The following is a 14,300-nucleotide window of genomic DNA, read 5'->3' as shown; positions in this document are numbered from 1 at the left end:
CCCCAAATCATAGGGCTAAATCTCTGTAAAGCACATTAAGATTATTTACATCATTCACTCCTGTACAACAGAGAAGTTCAAAAGATGTGGAGGGAAGAGCAAGAAGAATTAGGATCATGCAGTTAGTAATCACTTATGTGAGAAACAAGGAATAGAAACTATTTTTACACAGGACACATTAATATGAGTGAGGAAAACTGTTATCTAGCAGGTATTAATACTGGGTTAAAATTTTTGAAAAATTTTAGACTTTCTCTATAATCTAATCATAACAATAAATAGGATGATGTACACTTATCTAAATTTCGGAGACAACTTTTTATCAAGGCAAATCACTGTACACCTCATTAGCTACAGTAACACAATAAACCATTCTAGAGTAAGCATAAGTAACTCTCAAATGAATGCACAGAATATAAGTGACTTTTTCAGCCCTAAGTAGGCTGAGGATGAGGACGACCGTGGTGGATTTCCCTGACAGCTGGTGTAGAATTGGTTGACTAATCAACACCTATGCGGATAAAAATGCTCAGCTGCAAAATGAGACGGCACACAAGGAATCAGTCCTTTTAAGTATAAGGTGGAGGCAAAGGAAGGCAGGATAATTACATGAGTGGCCGCAGGGGTGGTTAAGGTGGTGCCATCTGTCACAGCAGACCTCTGCCCCCAGGTGGGGGAGGGTGTCTCAGAACGGTCAGTGGTGTCAGAGTCACCAATCTGCAGCTCAGCTAGCAGGGCTGTAGAGGACCCGCTCTCGGAGCGGGAGAAGGGCTCGCCCAGGGAGGAGTCTGCAGTGAGAGAGCCTGTGTCCTGGCTGTGGGGAAGGCTTTCAGGAGCTGGGAGAGGGTGTTTATAGAAACAGTGGGAAAGGCTCTGGGGCCTGTGCAGCTGTGAAGACCCCAAACCATCAGACGGTGGAAGGCTAAGTGGTGCCGGGCTGGAGCCACTGCCTGGTGAAAAGGTGGCGCAGTTCAAAGGCACCACAGAAGAAGGGCACGGAGGAGAGGCTTCTGGTGTGGTTTGTCTGTGTGTCTGGGAAGCATTTACCTCCAACCCATTGGCAGCTAAGTTCTGATTTCCAGGCTGAGTTTGAGGAAAAAATAACAAGAAGAGATATAAATTATCCAATTAATAAAAACATCTCTTTTTGCAATGTGGCAGAGAAGGCAAAGCATCGGTTTTACTTGCAAGCGCTCTAAGGAAATACGTTCAGATGGATTAGGTGCCAACCACACAGCACAGAAAAAGCACGAAAACATGAAGAAAATGAGTCCAGTCAGTGTATTTTGGAAACAAGACCAGTTTTCACACAGCACTGCAACATAATTTTGGGTAGGGGCTTGAGAGTGCTGGCATAATGAAATTCTTTCCTCAGAAGTGTTAGTTTTTTGTACTCAAGACAGCGAAATGATATTATATTGTCTACTGCCCAGAAGAATTAGTTTGTCCTTCACTAGAAAAATCTTGTAGCCTACTTCTCCCTACTCCCTGCCCCCTGCCAAAAATACCCCCCAAATATAAATCAGTTTGCCTCACTTTTTTTCTGACTTATGCATCTAAATATTGATCAAACTAAAAACAACTAAGTGGAAAAGGTATTTTGTTTCCTTTCCACTTCTTATTTAACTATAAAATACTAAAAAAAAAAAATTGAACTTCAAAATAACCTAGCAGTGCAAATAGAGGTACACACAGTGAAAATAAAGTGAAACTAAACAACAGCCACTGATGATGGGCAGAATGCACCCTAGCTGATTAGAACTACAGTTGGCAGTAAGTCTTAGGTAAAGGAGAAAGAAACTGAAGGGGAAATGGAAGATTTAAGAACTCCAAGGCTATATATTAATATAACCCAAGAGGCTAAACATGGTGGAGGGGTTGTCTGCAGAGGAAGAGAGAAGATGGCCTGTTAAACATTTTTGTAGCCATCTCTTACAACCTTGAGATGCCTGACTGCGTGTGTCAAATAAGGCGACAAGCATTGAAATCAGCAGGAGGGAGCAGAACTCCAAAGCAATTTTTCTCCCTTACCCCTTCCACCTTTCAGAATAGAGATTCTTGGGGGTGGTGACAATTTTAAGATATAGCCAGAAGTATTATGGGATATTAGTAAAAAGATGGGGAATGAACTAAAGAGAACTGCATGAACTTAGAAATATTGCCTAGTAAAGATTTAAGTGGTACCATTTGGTGTTCTTGGCCAGCCATAATTTTCATAACAGCTGATGTCATGCAGGCTGTTGGCCTCATAAAAGTCATAATTTAATTTTTTTCCTTCAGGCTTTTAATTGAATACTTAAAAAAATCTACCATATAAAAAGTTCTCTCTGGGTAATAGATCCCTTAGAATCTGATAAAAAGCTATTGATCCTTCTCTTAGGGAAAATGCATAAATTCATAGAAACATAAATTTCTGCATAAACTTCAGGGCTACACAGACACTCCAAAGCACATCCTTAATCTAGCAAGTTAAGAAATCCCAACCCTGGATAAAAACATAGATTTTCTTACTTTGTTTTTGTTTAATAAGATTTTGTTTTGTTGCTATTTCAACACAGTCATTTTAATTGTGATACTTTTTTGCTGTTTATGGTTTTAAGATCTCTGGAATTAACTGAAATAAATGTATGTTACCCAGAACTTAAACTGTTTTAGTAGAAATGCTACTAAATACTTATAATATTGTACTACTAAATACTTATAATAATTGCAAATCTTATTGGCAGTAAAACTATAATATTATGAAATTATAATAATTATAACATTAAATTTTGCTATGTGTCTAAATGGAGTTCAATATAAAGCAGTCTTTGGACAGCGTCAATGGAATTTCTCATAATAATGCAGTTTCACTAAGGTAGTTTCCATATAACGTGAATCTCTTCTTATTTTTGCATATGCTAACTGAAAATTCCATTAAATAATATAAATCATACAAAGGGATTTGAGTCATCTGCTCAAATGAGTTTTTCCCTTTGAAACTAAAAATAAAAATCTAATGACTTCAACCCTCATGGGATTGACTTGTATCCTTTGGCTAGAAACACATCAAAAGCTAAAGAATATTCTTTCTAAAATCACCATTGTCATGGGTAATATGATGATCATTAGTTTGTTCATATAGCATTGTGTCTGGGATGGTCTTTATCCATTCGTTTGTTCTTCCAAAGAGCATGTCCCCAGAAAACAGAACTCTTTCACCTTGTGAATTTTTCTCCCTGCCTTCCTGACATGCTCACAATTTTGAGTCTTTGTGCATATGTGTGTGTGTGTGTGTGTGTGTGTGTGTGTGTGTGTGTGTGCGTGTAGGCAATGCCTCTTGGTAAGTGATATCACACTTGAATTTTTATAGATAAAACTCAAAAATTCAACAGGCTATTGATCACCCACAAAAAAGCTTTGACATTTCTTGCCATAAAAATGTAATTTACTTCTTAGACTACTTGGAGTCCTTTTACAAGATCCTGATCTCCCCATTAATGAAATACCCTCTAGACCTAGGAGGAAAGAGAATTAAATTATCCATGTTTTCCCTGAGGAAAATGAGAGAAGAGTAGCAGGAAAAGTGTGAAAAAGGGAATAAAGAAATATTTTCCCAATCTGACTACCTTGAAGTAGGAAAAACTAGCTTTAAACAAGAATAGTTTTGCCCCTACTGCATTTAGTGGTACATAGATGACTGCAGAAAAATCAACTTAATTGTTTTTACATGACTTAAATATTCTAGAAAAAACTCATTAAAATACATAAAAACTATATATATATATATAGGGGGACATATTTTTCCTTTTACCTCAGGTCCCCATTGGCTTGACACGACACTGTGTCATGTGCTAATGTCTCCCTCTTTTACATCTTTAATCACCTAGCTTCAAGTCCTTATTTCTCAAAGAACACTCTAGATATATATTAAATCTCAAGTGAAGGGATTTGACAGGTTTTTGTTCTCTGTTTTTCAGTGGAGTTGACAGTAATTTACTTGAACAAAAATCTGGGAGGGAGTTATATAAAATCCTTACCTCCCACCCCACATCCTTCCAGGACAATCTGCCTCTTCTTAGCCTGTCCTGAGGGGGTGGCAGGAAGAGCCTGGCAGCCGTGTCTGCCCCAGGCAACACTGTTTTGTTGGCCACAGCCGATGGTTTAGGAGAGAAAATAACTGAATTGAACTGGGCCAATGGGCCCTGCCTCCCTCCTGGGAATTTGAATTAAATGACACTGAACGCCCCAGTCAGGTAGCTGTGGGGTACCGAGAACCATGGAGCCAGAGAATGTCATCGAATTCCCCCGGCAGCTTGCAGGAATGATAGAACAGACACTTAGGAGAGACAGGAACTCTGTAGTACCTAAGACTGACAAAAACAGAGAGTAGCTACCTGGTCATCCCCCAGTTCCCCTAAGGCCTGGCTGGGCTGCTTGCATTTTAATGACATGAGTTGTCCTGTAGCCTCCTAATAAAAGCCTTTCAACCAGAGCTGTTAACGGCCATACAGTTCCTGCCAAGACCTGGGTGGTAGGGGATCTAAACCAGTCACGCAGATTTGGGCATATTGATGGCATCTGAATCAAGGGAGTGGATATTTCTACTCTACTCTGTGGTATTCAGATCGGGACTATGGTTTTATATCTGGGATGAGATCATATTTTAAGAATATTGCCAAACTATGGGGTTTAAGAGCCAGACAGTATGAGGAAATAGAGGCAGTAGAGCCCACTGGTTGAGCTGTGGATCTGGGATCAGATAGACGAATCAGCCTGGGGCAAGTTGCTTAATTTCCCTTGGCCTCACTGTCCTCATGTGTAAAATATGGACATTAATAAAACACATCTCCTAAAGTTTGTGAAAATTAAGTGAGATAGCGTAAGTAAAGTGCTTGGCATGGTGTCTGGTGTGTTGTATTAGCTCTCAATAGATGAGAGCCGTGGAAAAAGAATCAGAATGCTTGGAAGGCACGGGAATGCTCTGAACAAAGTGCACAGCAGAGTGGGAAGGAGGATAATAGTATGAAGACTGTCATGTAGAAGAGGAAAAAAACTTCATCTCTTTTTGCTCCATGAGATGAACACGTAGAAGTTAAGGCAGGTAGATTATGACTCAATATTAGAAATACTTTCTAATAATTAGACCTAATAAGTAGATTTGAGCTCTCCATTAAGTGTATTCAAGAAGATTCTGAATGCCCAGCTATTGAGAGATGTTGAAGAAAGGATCCTAGGTGATTTCTAAATTCATATTGGACTCCCAAATATTCTCTAACGTTTAATTATTTAAAAACACACACATGCACGTGCACGTGCAAACACACTCATCAGATGGAGAAATTACCAAAGACCTGATCAACTAATAGCATAACAAACCCACAGAAAGGAAGTTAGGGGATATTTCTGGACCATATTAATAGAATGCCTCAATGACTGGGGCTGGTATTGATAGGAACGGACCAGAAACATACTCTGAGGTCCTTGCACCTTTTCTATCATCCCACACTGCTAACAGTGATTCATCACTCTGCCTTCCTTTGCTTCGACATATTTATCCCATGGAACAAAAGAAATGAGTTTTCTCTCTCTTCTACATGACAGTCCGGCAAATTTCCCTTAGTGACCCCAGCATATGTGCAGTAGCAGCTGTGAAAATGAGGCTTTGGCCAGTGATTGATTATGTTGCTTCATAATAGATGGGACAAGTTTATTCTTTTGACGCAAAGGGCATAACATTCACAAATGCTGTAGGAAACTGTTTGGGGTGTAGTTTTTTGCTCTCTTTCCAGAGTGTCTGGCTTATACCTTCACTTATCTGACATTGAGAACAATGTGACATTTTTTTGCAACAGGATATCTGCTCACACAGTAACAGAAGGAGAACATGACTCATTTTGTGATCTATTTGTAGAAGGTAAATTAAAACACATGTAGCTTATAAAACAATATGTATAATTGTCAAATCTGGAGATAATTTCTAACAGTAGACTGTAGTTTTCTATCTTAATTAATTGTTAGACTTTAATGATGACAATAAAATATGTAAATAAAATCTCCAGAACACTAAACTTTCCTTTTCACTTCTTAGTGTATTTTTATTTCTTGGGTCTGCTAATTTCCTGGGAGACTAATTCTTTATAATAAAGCATATATTTGGCTGATGCAAAGAGTATAGCTTACAGCGCTTGGCATTTACCAAGACTTGCCAGAAAGTGGAATGTAAGTATCAAAAATGGAAAGGGCACCATTGTAAACAGTCATTACATGGAAAAATGGGACTTAAAAGTGAAGCATATCACAGTAGTCAAGATAGGCAAGCAAACTAAATTTCCATCTATGGATGAATGGATAAAGAAAATGTGATGTATACGTACAATGGTATGTTATTTAGCCTTAAAAAGAAGGAAATCCTGCCATGTGCTACAACATAGGGAACCCAGAGGGCATTAGGGTAAGCGAAAGAAGCTAGTCTCAGAAGGACAAACACTGCATGTTTCCACCTATATGTGGTATATAAAATAGGCAAATTCACAGAAGCAGAGAGTAGAGTGGTGGTTGCCAGGGGCTGGAGAAAGGGGAAATGGAGAGTTGCTATTCAATGGGTATAAAGTTTTAGTTATGCAAGATGAGTAAGTTCTAGAGATCTGTTGTATGACATTGTGCCTACAGTTAGCAATACTGTATTGTACACTTAAAATTTTTGTTAAGAAGGTAGATCTCATGTTAAATGTTCTTACCAAGATTTTTTAAAAAGACAAAACTGTAATTGCTATATGACACCTTTTGGCAAAACGTTATAAAAGATGACACACTATCTTGGAACAAACTGCTAGTTTGATGAAATAAACTTTTATCCACCAGAAAAAAAAATATTATTGAAAATACTGTATTTCCTTTTTCCAGTGAGATACATAATTTGGAAAAATGATTCTACTGTATTTTAAAATAATAACAGCTACTATATGTGCAGGAATTACTAGGTAGCAGGCACTCTGCCAATCTTCTTACATGCATCATTTTACTCAAACCTCAGGGCAACTCTATGAAATGATTGCTATTATTATTTCCATTTCATAGATAAGAAAACTGAGGCTCAGGGCGGGTGAATAACTAGATGAATGGTCCTATGTTAATAGGCCTTAAAAGAGCGGACTGCCCAGCTGCCCTCCCCCCAGTCTCTCTTATCCCCATTCAAGAAAGTCCCTCTCCGCACTACTGAGACCATGGCGAGTGTCCAGATTGCATCTGACGGTTGCCCTATCAGCAGCATGTGCGCAGTTAACCATCCCTTCTCCTCTGTACATTTTCCTCACTTGGCTTTGGGGATGCCGCACTTTCCTGGATTTCCTCCTCCCTTAGAGCAGCGGTCCCCAATCTTTTTGGCACCAGGGACCAGTTTCATGGAAGACAAGGTTTCCATGGATGGGGTGGGGGATGGGGGACCGCGGAGCTCTGCCAACCCGTAACAGTCGCTGCCTGGAGGTTGGGGACCTCAACCTTAGGGGACACTGCTTTCAGCCCCTTTTGCTGGTTCTTCCTCTTAATGTTGGGAGTTGCTCGGGCTCAATTCCAGGACCCCCTCTTTTCTCTGTACTCACGCCCTGGTGATCTCAGTCTCAGGCCACAGCATACACAGCTCATGGAGATAGGGCTCATATCTCATCCTGGACCCTTGCCCTGAAGTCCAGTCTCTCACAGCCACCTGCATCCTCCACCTCTCCGCGTGGGTGACAGACACCGCAAACTCACCGCGTCCCGCGTGGGATCTCCGGTGCCTCCACCCAGGCTGGCCAGTCTCGGTGGACGGCAATTGCGCCCCCGCAGCCGGAGTCAACCTGGCCTCCTCCCCTCCCCTCACATCCCACACGCAATCTGCCAGGAAGTCCTGTTTGCTCTACTTTCAAAACACAGTCCCACAGTCCGACTGCTCACCGCCTCCAAGGCTCCGCCCCCCCCCCCCACTTTGAGCTGCCATCATTTCTCACCTGACTCATTGCAGTGGTCGCCTAACCAGTGCGCCTGCATTCCTCTTTGCCCCACTAAAGTTAGCTCTCCACCCAGCTGCCAGAATAATTTGGTTAGAATATAAGTCGGATAATAATAGTGGTAGCCTCAAAAGCCTCCAATGACTCCCATTTTTATTGAGAATAAAAGTCAAAATCCTTGCAATGGCTTAGGAGGACTCCTGTCATCTGGCCTCTGTCACCCCTGACTTCACCTCTTACCACTCCATGCTTGCTGCTTCTCTGTCCCCACTGGCTTCCTTCTGGTCCTCCAACAGTCCCAGCGTGGTGGGCCTATCTCATCACATAGTCAGTGATGGAGCTTGGAATTAAAATCTATGTTCATCTTTAAAGCTTATGCTCTTAATATTACATTATTTAGTGGAGAAGCCAATAATAGAATCACATTTCTCTTCTAACAGATTAATAAATGTCAGAGAATGATGCTTGAGAGAATTCTACATCTATGGAAATAAAGATTTACTTCCTGAAAGTTTGGGTAACAAAGGTTGACTAATACACTTTCTGAAATGATAGATTGATCAACTTTCAGTGAAAGTGAATATTGAGCTACAAAGGAATAGACACTGCTTAAAATTAAGATAAATGTTTCCTGCCAAAGAGAATTGTAATTGACTATTAATTTTAGGAGATTTTGTACCTGTAAATAAAGTAAATCTAGGATGAAAAGGTCTGATAGGAAAGGTATTTCCTTGAAACCTAAAAGTATCTTAAGTGCTGAAGTGGTTTGCAGTCTCTTAAATGATAACTGACCCATCAGTGGTTTCTAACAAATATATAGAAAGAAAAAACTTTTAGAACATAATGTCTGGGTAAAATATCTGTGTATATGTATTTAAGTTAAAAAAATACCTACAAATTTACTGATGAATTTACCAGGGTTTTAAATAGGAAGATTGGTTTCTTTCTCCTTTCCCTTCCTGCTTAGAAATCAACACAGCGTTAGGTTACATCAGAAGGCCAAACCAAAGGAGTTAGAGTCTCTACAATACACATGTAAGAAGAGACTGGGAAGTGTGATGTACCACCCAGCAGTCTGAGGACTGAGAGGCCGCAGCAACTGCAGATTTTTTTCTCTCTTGCTGAAGAGGTATCTTTGTAGTCTCTGGAGAAAGCTCAGGTAGCTGTTTGTGGCTTTCAGGACCCTGTCCCGAGGGAGCTATCTGAATGGAAAGAGATGCTGTGTGTATCTCAGGCACTGGATTGGGGGGTGGTGAGCCAGGCCTTTTGAGAAATGCTGATACTTCAACAGGTTTGGAAAACTGTGGAGTATTAATATGGGTGCTACTTCCTAAATCCTGGTTATGGGTTAGTTTCAAGGTAGAAATTCTCCGAGTGTGAGAATTTTGCATGTAGTCCTCTTGTAGAAAAGGGGTATTGATGTCAGTGAATGCAGGATCTGTGCTGGAAGCTGCTGGCAGCGGGTTAGTGATTTTTTGTGTATACGACACAGTTGTGTTAGATTCCTCAGAATATACAACTGTCTCTCTGGAATCGTCATTAGAATACATAGTTCCCTGAAGAGGCTTTTTGTTAATAAAGTACTCTGCACAGGAGGGAATTTGTGTGTTAGTTACTAATTGGTCTAAAATGTCACCCTTCGTGTGATTGGTTATCAAAGAACTACAAAACCTCTCTTTTATGGCTGGTGTAAGGCGTGCCTTGATTGCCAAAAGCATCAGGAGAAAGAAATAATGTTGAAGAAAAAACAGAGAGAAAGTCAAAGTTAGTCATGAAATAAATCAGTGTCAACCTTGCCTTTAAAAAAGATAAAGCAATGCCATACTTTCTGATTATGCTATCTTTTTTGTTGGCTAGTTTGAATGATCATTTTTATTCCATCTAGGATGATTTTAATTTGTTGTCAATAGTTGCCCATAGGGGAAAAATAGTTTTTCTATTCAATACATTTGAAGTTTGCTCCATTTACATTCTGGGAAATTATGTTAAAAGTGAACATATATCCTCTTGGCATATTTTTATTAGACTTTGAGGTATATATATGGCTTAGTCACATTGTTTTGCAACACTTTTCATGCTTGTGGCACAATTTTGCTAATACCTCCAACACAGAGTTCCTTTAGTTAATGTAATGAACAGTTGCATAATTCATGTTTATTCAATACATAATATATTGCTGACCTCATAACTTTAAATCCGAAACCTCAGCTGTCACCATTTTAAGAATTAAAACATATTCTAAACATTATGTTAAGAAACTGACCTACTTTTATGAGCTTAATCAGAAAAAAAAGAACACCTGCTTTGAACTTAAAACTTATTCTCCATGTTGTAAATACAAGTCTGGCAGGCAAAACAAAGACAAAGGCAAACACACATCAAGAATAAAACATGTATCAAAATATGCACACTACGAAAGAGATAGCTAGGAAAGAGGCTCTAAAGCAGTGGTCTAATAACCACGCTCTAAAATAACACAAAGACGAGAGCGTGCAGGATTACCTGAGTTGGTGATCTTTTATCTTGTAGATTTGGTCGAACGCTTCTAAAACCTTTTGCTGCAAGAGAGGAATATGTAGCATCTCCATTCAGTGTCTCTTGATTTCGATCATTGTAAGATCTCCAAGCTTTTATTAAGGGAAAACAAATTGGATACAAAAATATCTACGTTCACATAAACATTTTAAAATAAAATTTATTTTTATTTACAAAATTGAAGTGACCTTACTAGAGGTTTAATTTAATATGCCTAACAGTATATGAAATTTAAGGTCAACACTGTGGCTATGAATATGTTTTTAAAAATTCATAACACATGTAATAGTTACTCAGAATATCTTTTCTGTACCTGAGTCTGGTGACTGAGAATCACGCCCTGAAAGAAAAAAAAAATTGACATTAAAACTAGGGTGAAATAAATGAATAATCTAGTAAAAATCACTTGGCAAAGAATCACATGCATTATTTTTGAAAACGTTCTCTCAGTTCTAAGGCTCTGGGAACATCAAATATACTAAAAGGAGATTTGTGCCTTTATTTTTGCTTCAATTAGAATGTCATTCATTAAATATCTATGATATGTAATTAATACCTACATATCAAACACTGATTTTTTCCCCTCAGTAATATTACAACCATGTAATTTTAATCTCAAGATAGATAAATTAATCTGTAAATATCAAATTAAAAGATCAAAAGGGATCTGGTTTATAAACTATGAATGCTTTTCCTAGCATTAAATCAAACCACCAGATCCTTAACTTTTAATGTCTTCCTGTTAATAGCCATATTTAACTTCTGTATTGGAGAACTATTTTTTTGTAGTTTGTATTTTTTTAACTTTAAGAAATTATAAATGTGTCTACTATATTAGGTGATACTTTCAAATTATTGTCTAGATTTTGAGGTTTCTCCTTAGTGCCATATAAAAGTAATTTTATACCCAAATATGAAAGCTGTTACTGTTCTAACACATCCCATTGTCTTTTAGCTAGTAAGCTATGGAAAATAAATTTCAGTACTAATCAATTGCTTTTGATAATGCAGTTGGGTCAATGATACATGCACTGCTAAGTGGGTTCATGATATATTTATTATCAATTTTACTAGAGTTATACCTTCAAGAATCTTTTATTGAGGTAATCAATTATGCATATTCGAGGAAACCAGTTTGCATGTTTAACTTATGCACATTTGAGGTAATCAGTTTGAATTGCTTGGTTCTATTAATATTATGCCTCGTGATCAACTTCACTTAGATTCATAAAGCCTTAACTTTGGAAAGGACTGTAAGGGTTGGGTCATTTAGCCTAACCTATTATCACGTTCCTAGATTCCTTCTGCGTTTTCCCTGAGACCATTATTAAATTATTGTTATTAATATTTCAATACCTAATAAAATATAAATCTTACATGTTAACAGGACTCTTTGTTTTCCTTTTAGTGCTTCAGGAATAGTTACTTTGAAATTTAAACATGAATTTGGAATGATGAAAATGAGTTGAGAAATATAAGCATCTGATTTTTTAGATAAAACATTTGACATGTACTCTTTCCAAAATCAAAGGAAGAAAAATAAATGTGAATCAGCACAGAGTACATTAGAGTGACTCCAGCTCAGGTGAGCTAGCAAAGACTCACAAATTCTCATGCTTTATGATAACTGGTAATGTAGTATGGTTTTCACCTCCAATGAATGCAAAATTGGAGTAATAAAATGGGTACCATACAGAAAAATTTACTTTGAAGAATTACAGATGGAATGTTTACTGAACTCAACTTCTAGAATTTGATTGAAGCAGAAATGATGGAAATTCTCAATCGTTTAAATGATAATGAGGACTCTATAAAGAAAACATATTTCAGCAATACAAAACAATCACTAGAATTTTATTTTGGAGCACTCAAGGAGAGAAATTTAGCCACCCCTAGTGTGCAGCACAATGTGAACAACCTACTACTTTTGGGGCTTTGGGAAAGGACAATGAAAAGGGAAGCAGCTCTATTAATCATAACGATTTATCTCATAATCATTTGCTTGAGAATAGGGCATTTATTTTAGTCTTGGTTTGATAAAACCGCGATCAAAAAGAACGGTGTGTAATATGTGCTGGGGATGGACGTAACCAGAGCCAGATGCTTGGTGGTGCGAGGGGTGTGGACACGGTGAGGAAGAAGAGGGTGCATTGAGCAGGTTTAAAGGACACTTGAGATAAACTTCCTCTAATTGATAGTTGGTAGAGGGCCAGCTCTCTTTCGTCATACTGGTGACCACATTGGAAATTACAAAACCCCAAGAAACATTAAGAGGGAGAATCAGAGGACAGTCACTCTAGGCTAAGTAGGGGCCCCTCCCTGGGATTTCCAGGCAGAGAAACAGGCAGGGGTTGCCAAATGAAGCTGTCCCTGTGCTACAGGAAGCGTGAGACAGTCATAGTGGTGAGCTCTACACATAGTGGATGTGAGTGTGTAGAATTAAGAGAAACGAGAAAGGAGAAAAATGGCTGTGGATTAAAACTTCAGGATGAACCAATATTTTAATGAGGCTTACGTTGATGACTAATTACAGTCTGTTTTGAAGTGGATGGTCTTTTAAGGATACTGAAGTATACAACATTTCGGTTTCTTTAAAATAAATCCAATCATAAGTCCTAATTTGCTCTTTTATTATAGTCTTCAGAGGCACTGAAAGAGAAGTGCCTTCCCCTGCGGACACTGTTCCCCACAGCCCTGGTTTTGTTTTACTGCTGCCAGGAAAGCCTGGGAAAGGGAGGGCCCTGGAGGACAGGAAGTATCCTGCATCACGCTGAGTAAAGGGAATATAGGTTATGCATGTACATAAAAAAGTTCATCAAGTAAACGGGGAAAATGGTTTTGTCCCAAATGTTGAAAAATTACTGATGACCATTCACTTGTGAAAACACAGAGCTCAGAGTCTAGGAGCCTGAGTCCTTAATTTCTGGTGTTCTTTAGTAGGTAGTCACTGCTTCCCTGAACATTTAAGAATGATGAAATGGGGTAGGTTCATCCTTGCCCTGGCTGTTTTGCACGTGAACATGAACGGGAGTTTTGAGAATTAAGAACCGTACGTGCTCTTCACTCGTGCAATGAGCTTTCCCTGCCTAGACACAAGCTGGTGGAGTCCTGTCTGAGATTTTGTCCAAGACGTTCCTGGTTCAGTGTCAGGGGTTGAACTGGATGCCCTCAAAGGTCCTTCCCAACTTTACGATTCTAGTGCTACAGCTCCTATGTAGCTGTGTTTGTGATACCTCACTGTCATATCCTAAGTTCTCCTCTTAGCTTTTATTTAAATTCCTTTAATATGATGTGCTATGTTGATACTATTACCTACATTTTTAATAGAAAATTATGATGATTTTCATTCTTATAACTCACTTCTTTAGAGGACTCAAATTCTTTGCCAGAATTAATTTAAACATTGTAATTAAATTCAAGTCAACTAATTGAGCGCCTACTGTATTTCTGAGTACTATGGTAAGTCTTTTCATTTATTTTCTTCATTTACTCTCATTTACTTCTGACAAATCCTTGTGAGTCTGGGCAATGATTGAGTTTTCAGAGAAGTAAGAAAGGGACGAACAATTTCTTTTAAAGAAAGGAAACTTGACATATAGAAAGACTAATTTTCTTAAGGGCACAAAACACTCAGGTGGTATTGGCAAGACCCTGTCTCTTGGTGGGGTGGTCTCCATACCGCAGCAGATCACTCTCACCAACGTTATCTCTGCCTGCCAAGTGGTTTTGGGGAAATAAAACATACTTCGGTGGTTTCTCTTATAGTCATTGTTTTGGTTCTAGGTTAGGTTTAAAATA

At 38.6% G+C, this 14,300-nt stretch overlaps 1 protein-coding gene across 12 annotated transcripts in view; it reads right to left on the bottom strand.

Moving 5' to 3' along the window:
• SORBS2 (sorbin and SH3 domain containing 2) overlaps positions 1-14,300 on the bottom strand; it is a 194,106-nt gene that overhangs the window by 70,787 nt on the left and 109,019 nt on the right. For 6 of the 12 annotated variants that reach the window (XM_045552364.1, XM_045552368.1, XM_045552366.1 and 3 more), the window contains 2 exons: positions 10,816-10,842; positions 10,470-10,594 (listed from right to left, as the gene is read on the bottom strand). In XM_045552364.1, the coding sequence (XP_045408320.1) occupies positions 10,470-10,594; positions 10,816-10,842 (152 nt within the window). Of the gene's footprint in view, positions 1-1,047; positions 1,084-9,031; positions 9,668-10,469; positions 10,595-10,815; positions 10,843-14,300 lie in introns of all 12 variants that reach the window. The other 6 variants (XM_045552363.1, XM_045552369.1, XM_045552362.1 and 3 more) reach the window with 3 other exon arrangements.

This window comes from Lemur catta, chromosome 5, assembly GCF_020740605.2.
Source record: "Lemur catta isolate mLemCat1 chromosome 5, mLemCat1.pri, whole genome shotgun sequence".
Classification (NCBI taxonomy): Eukaryota; Metazoa; Chordata; class Mammalia; order Primates; family Lemuridae; genus Lemur; species Lemur catta.
The sequence above is the reverse complement of the archived record's forward strand: the minus strand, read 5'-3'. Positions and strand labels throughout refer to the sequence as shown.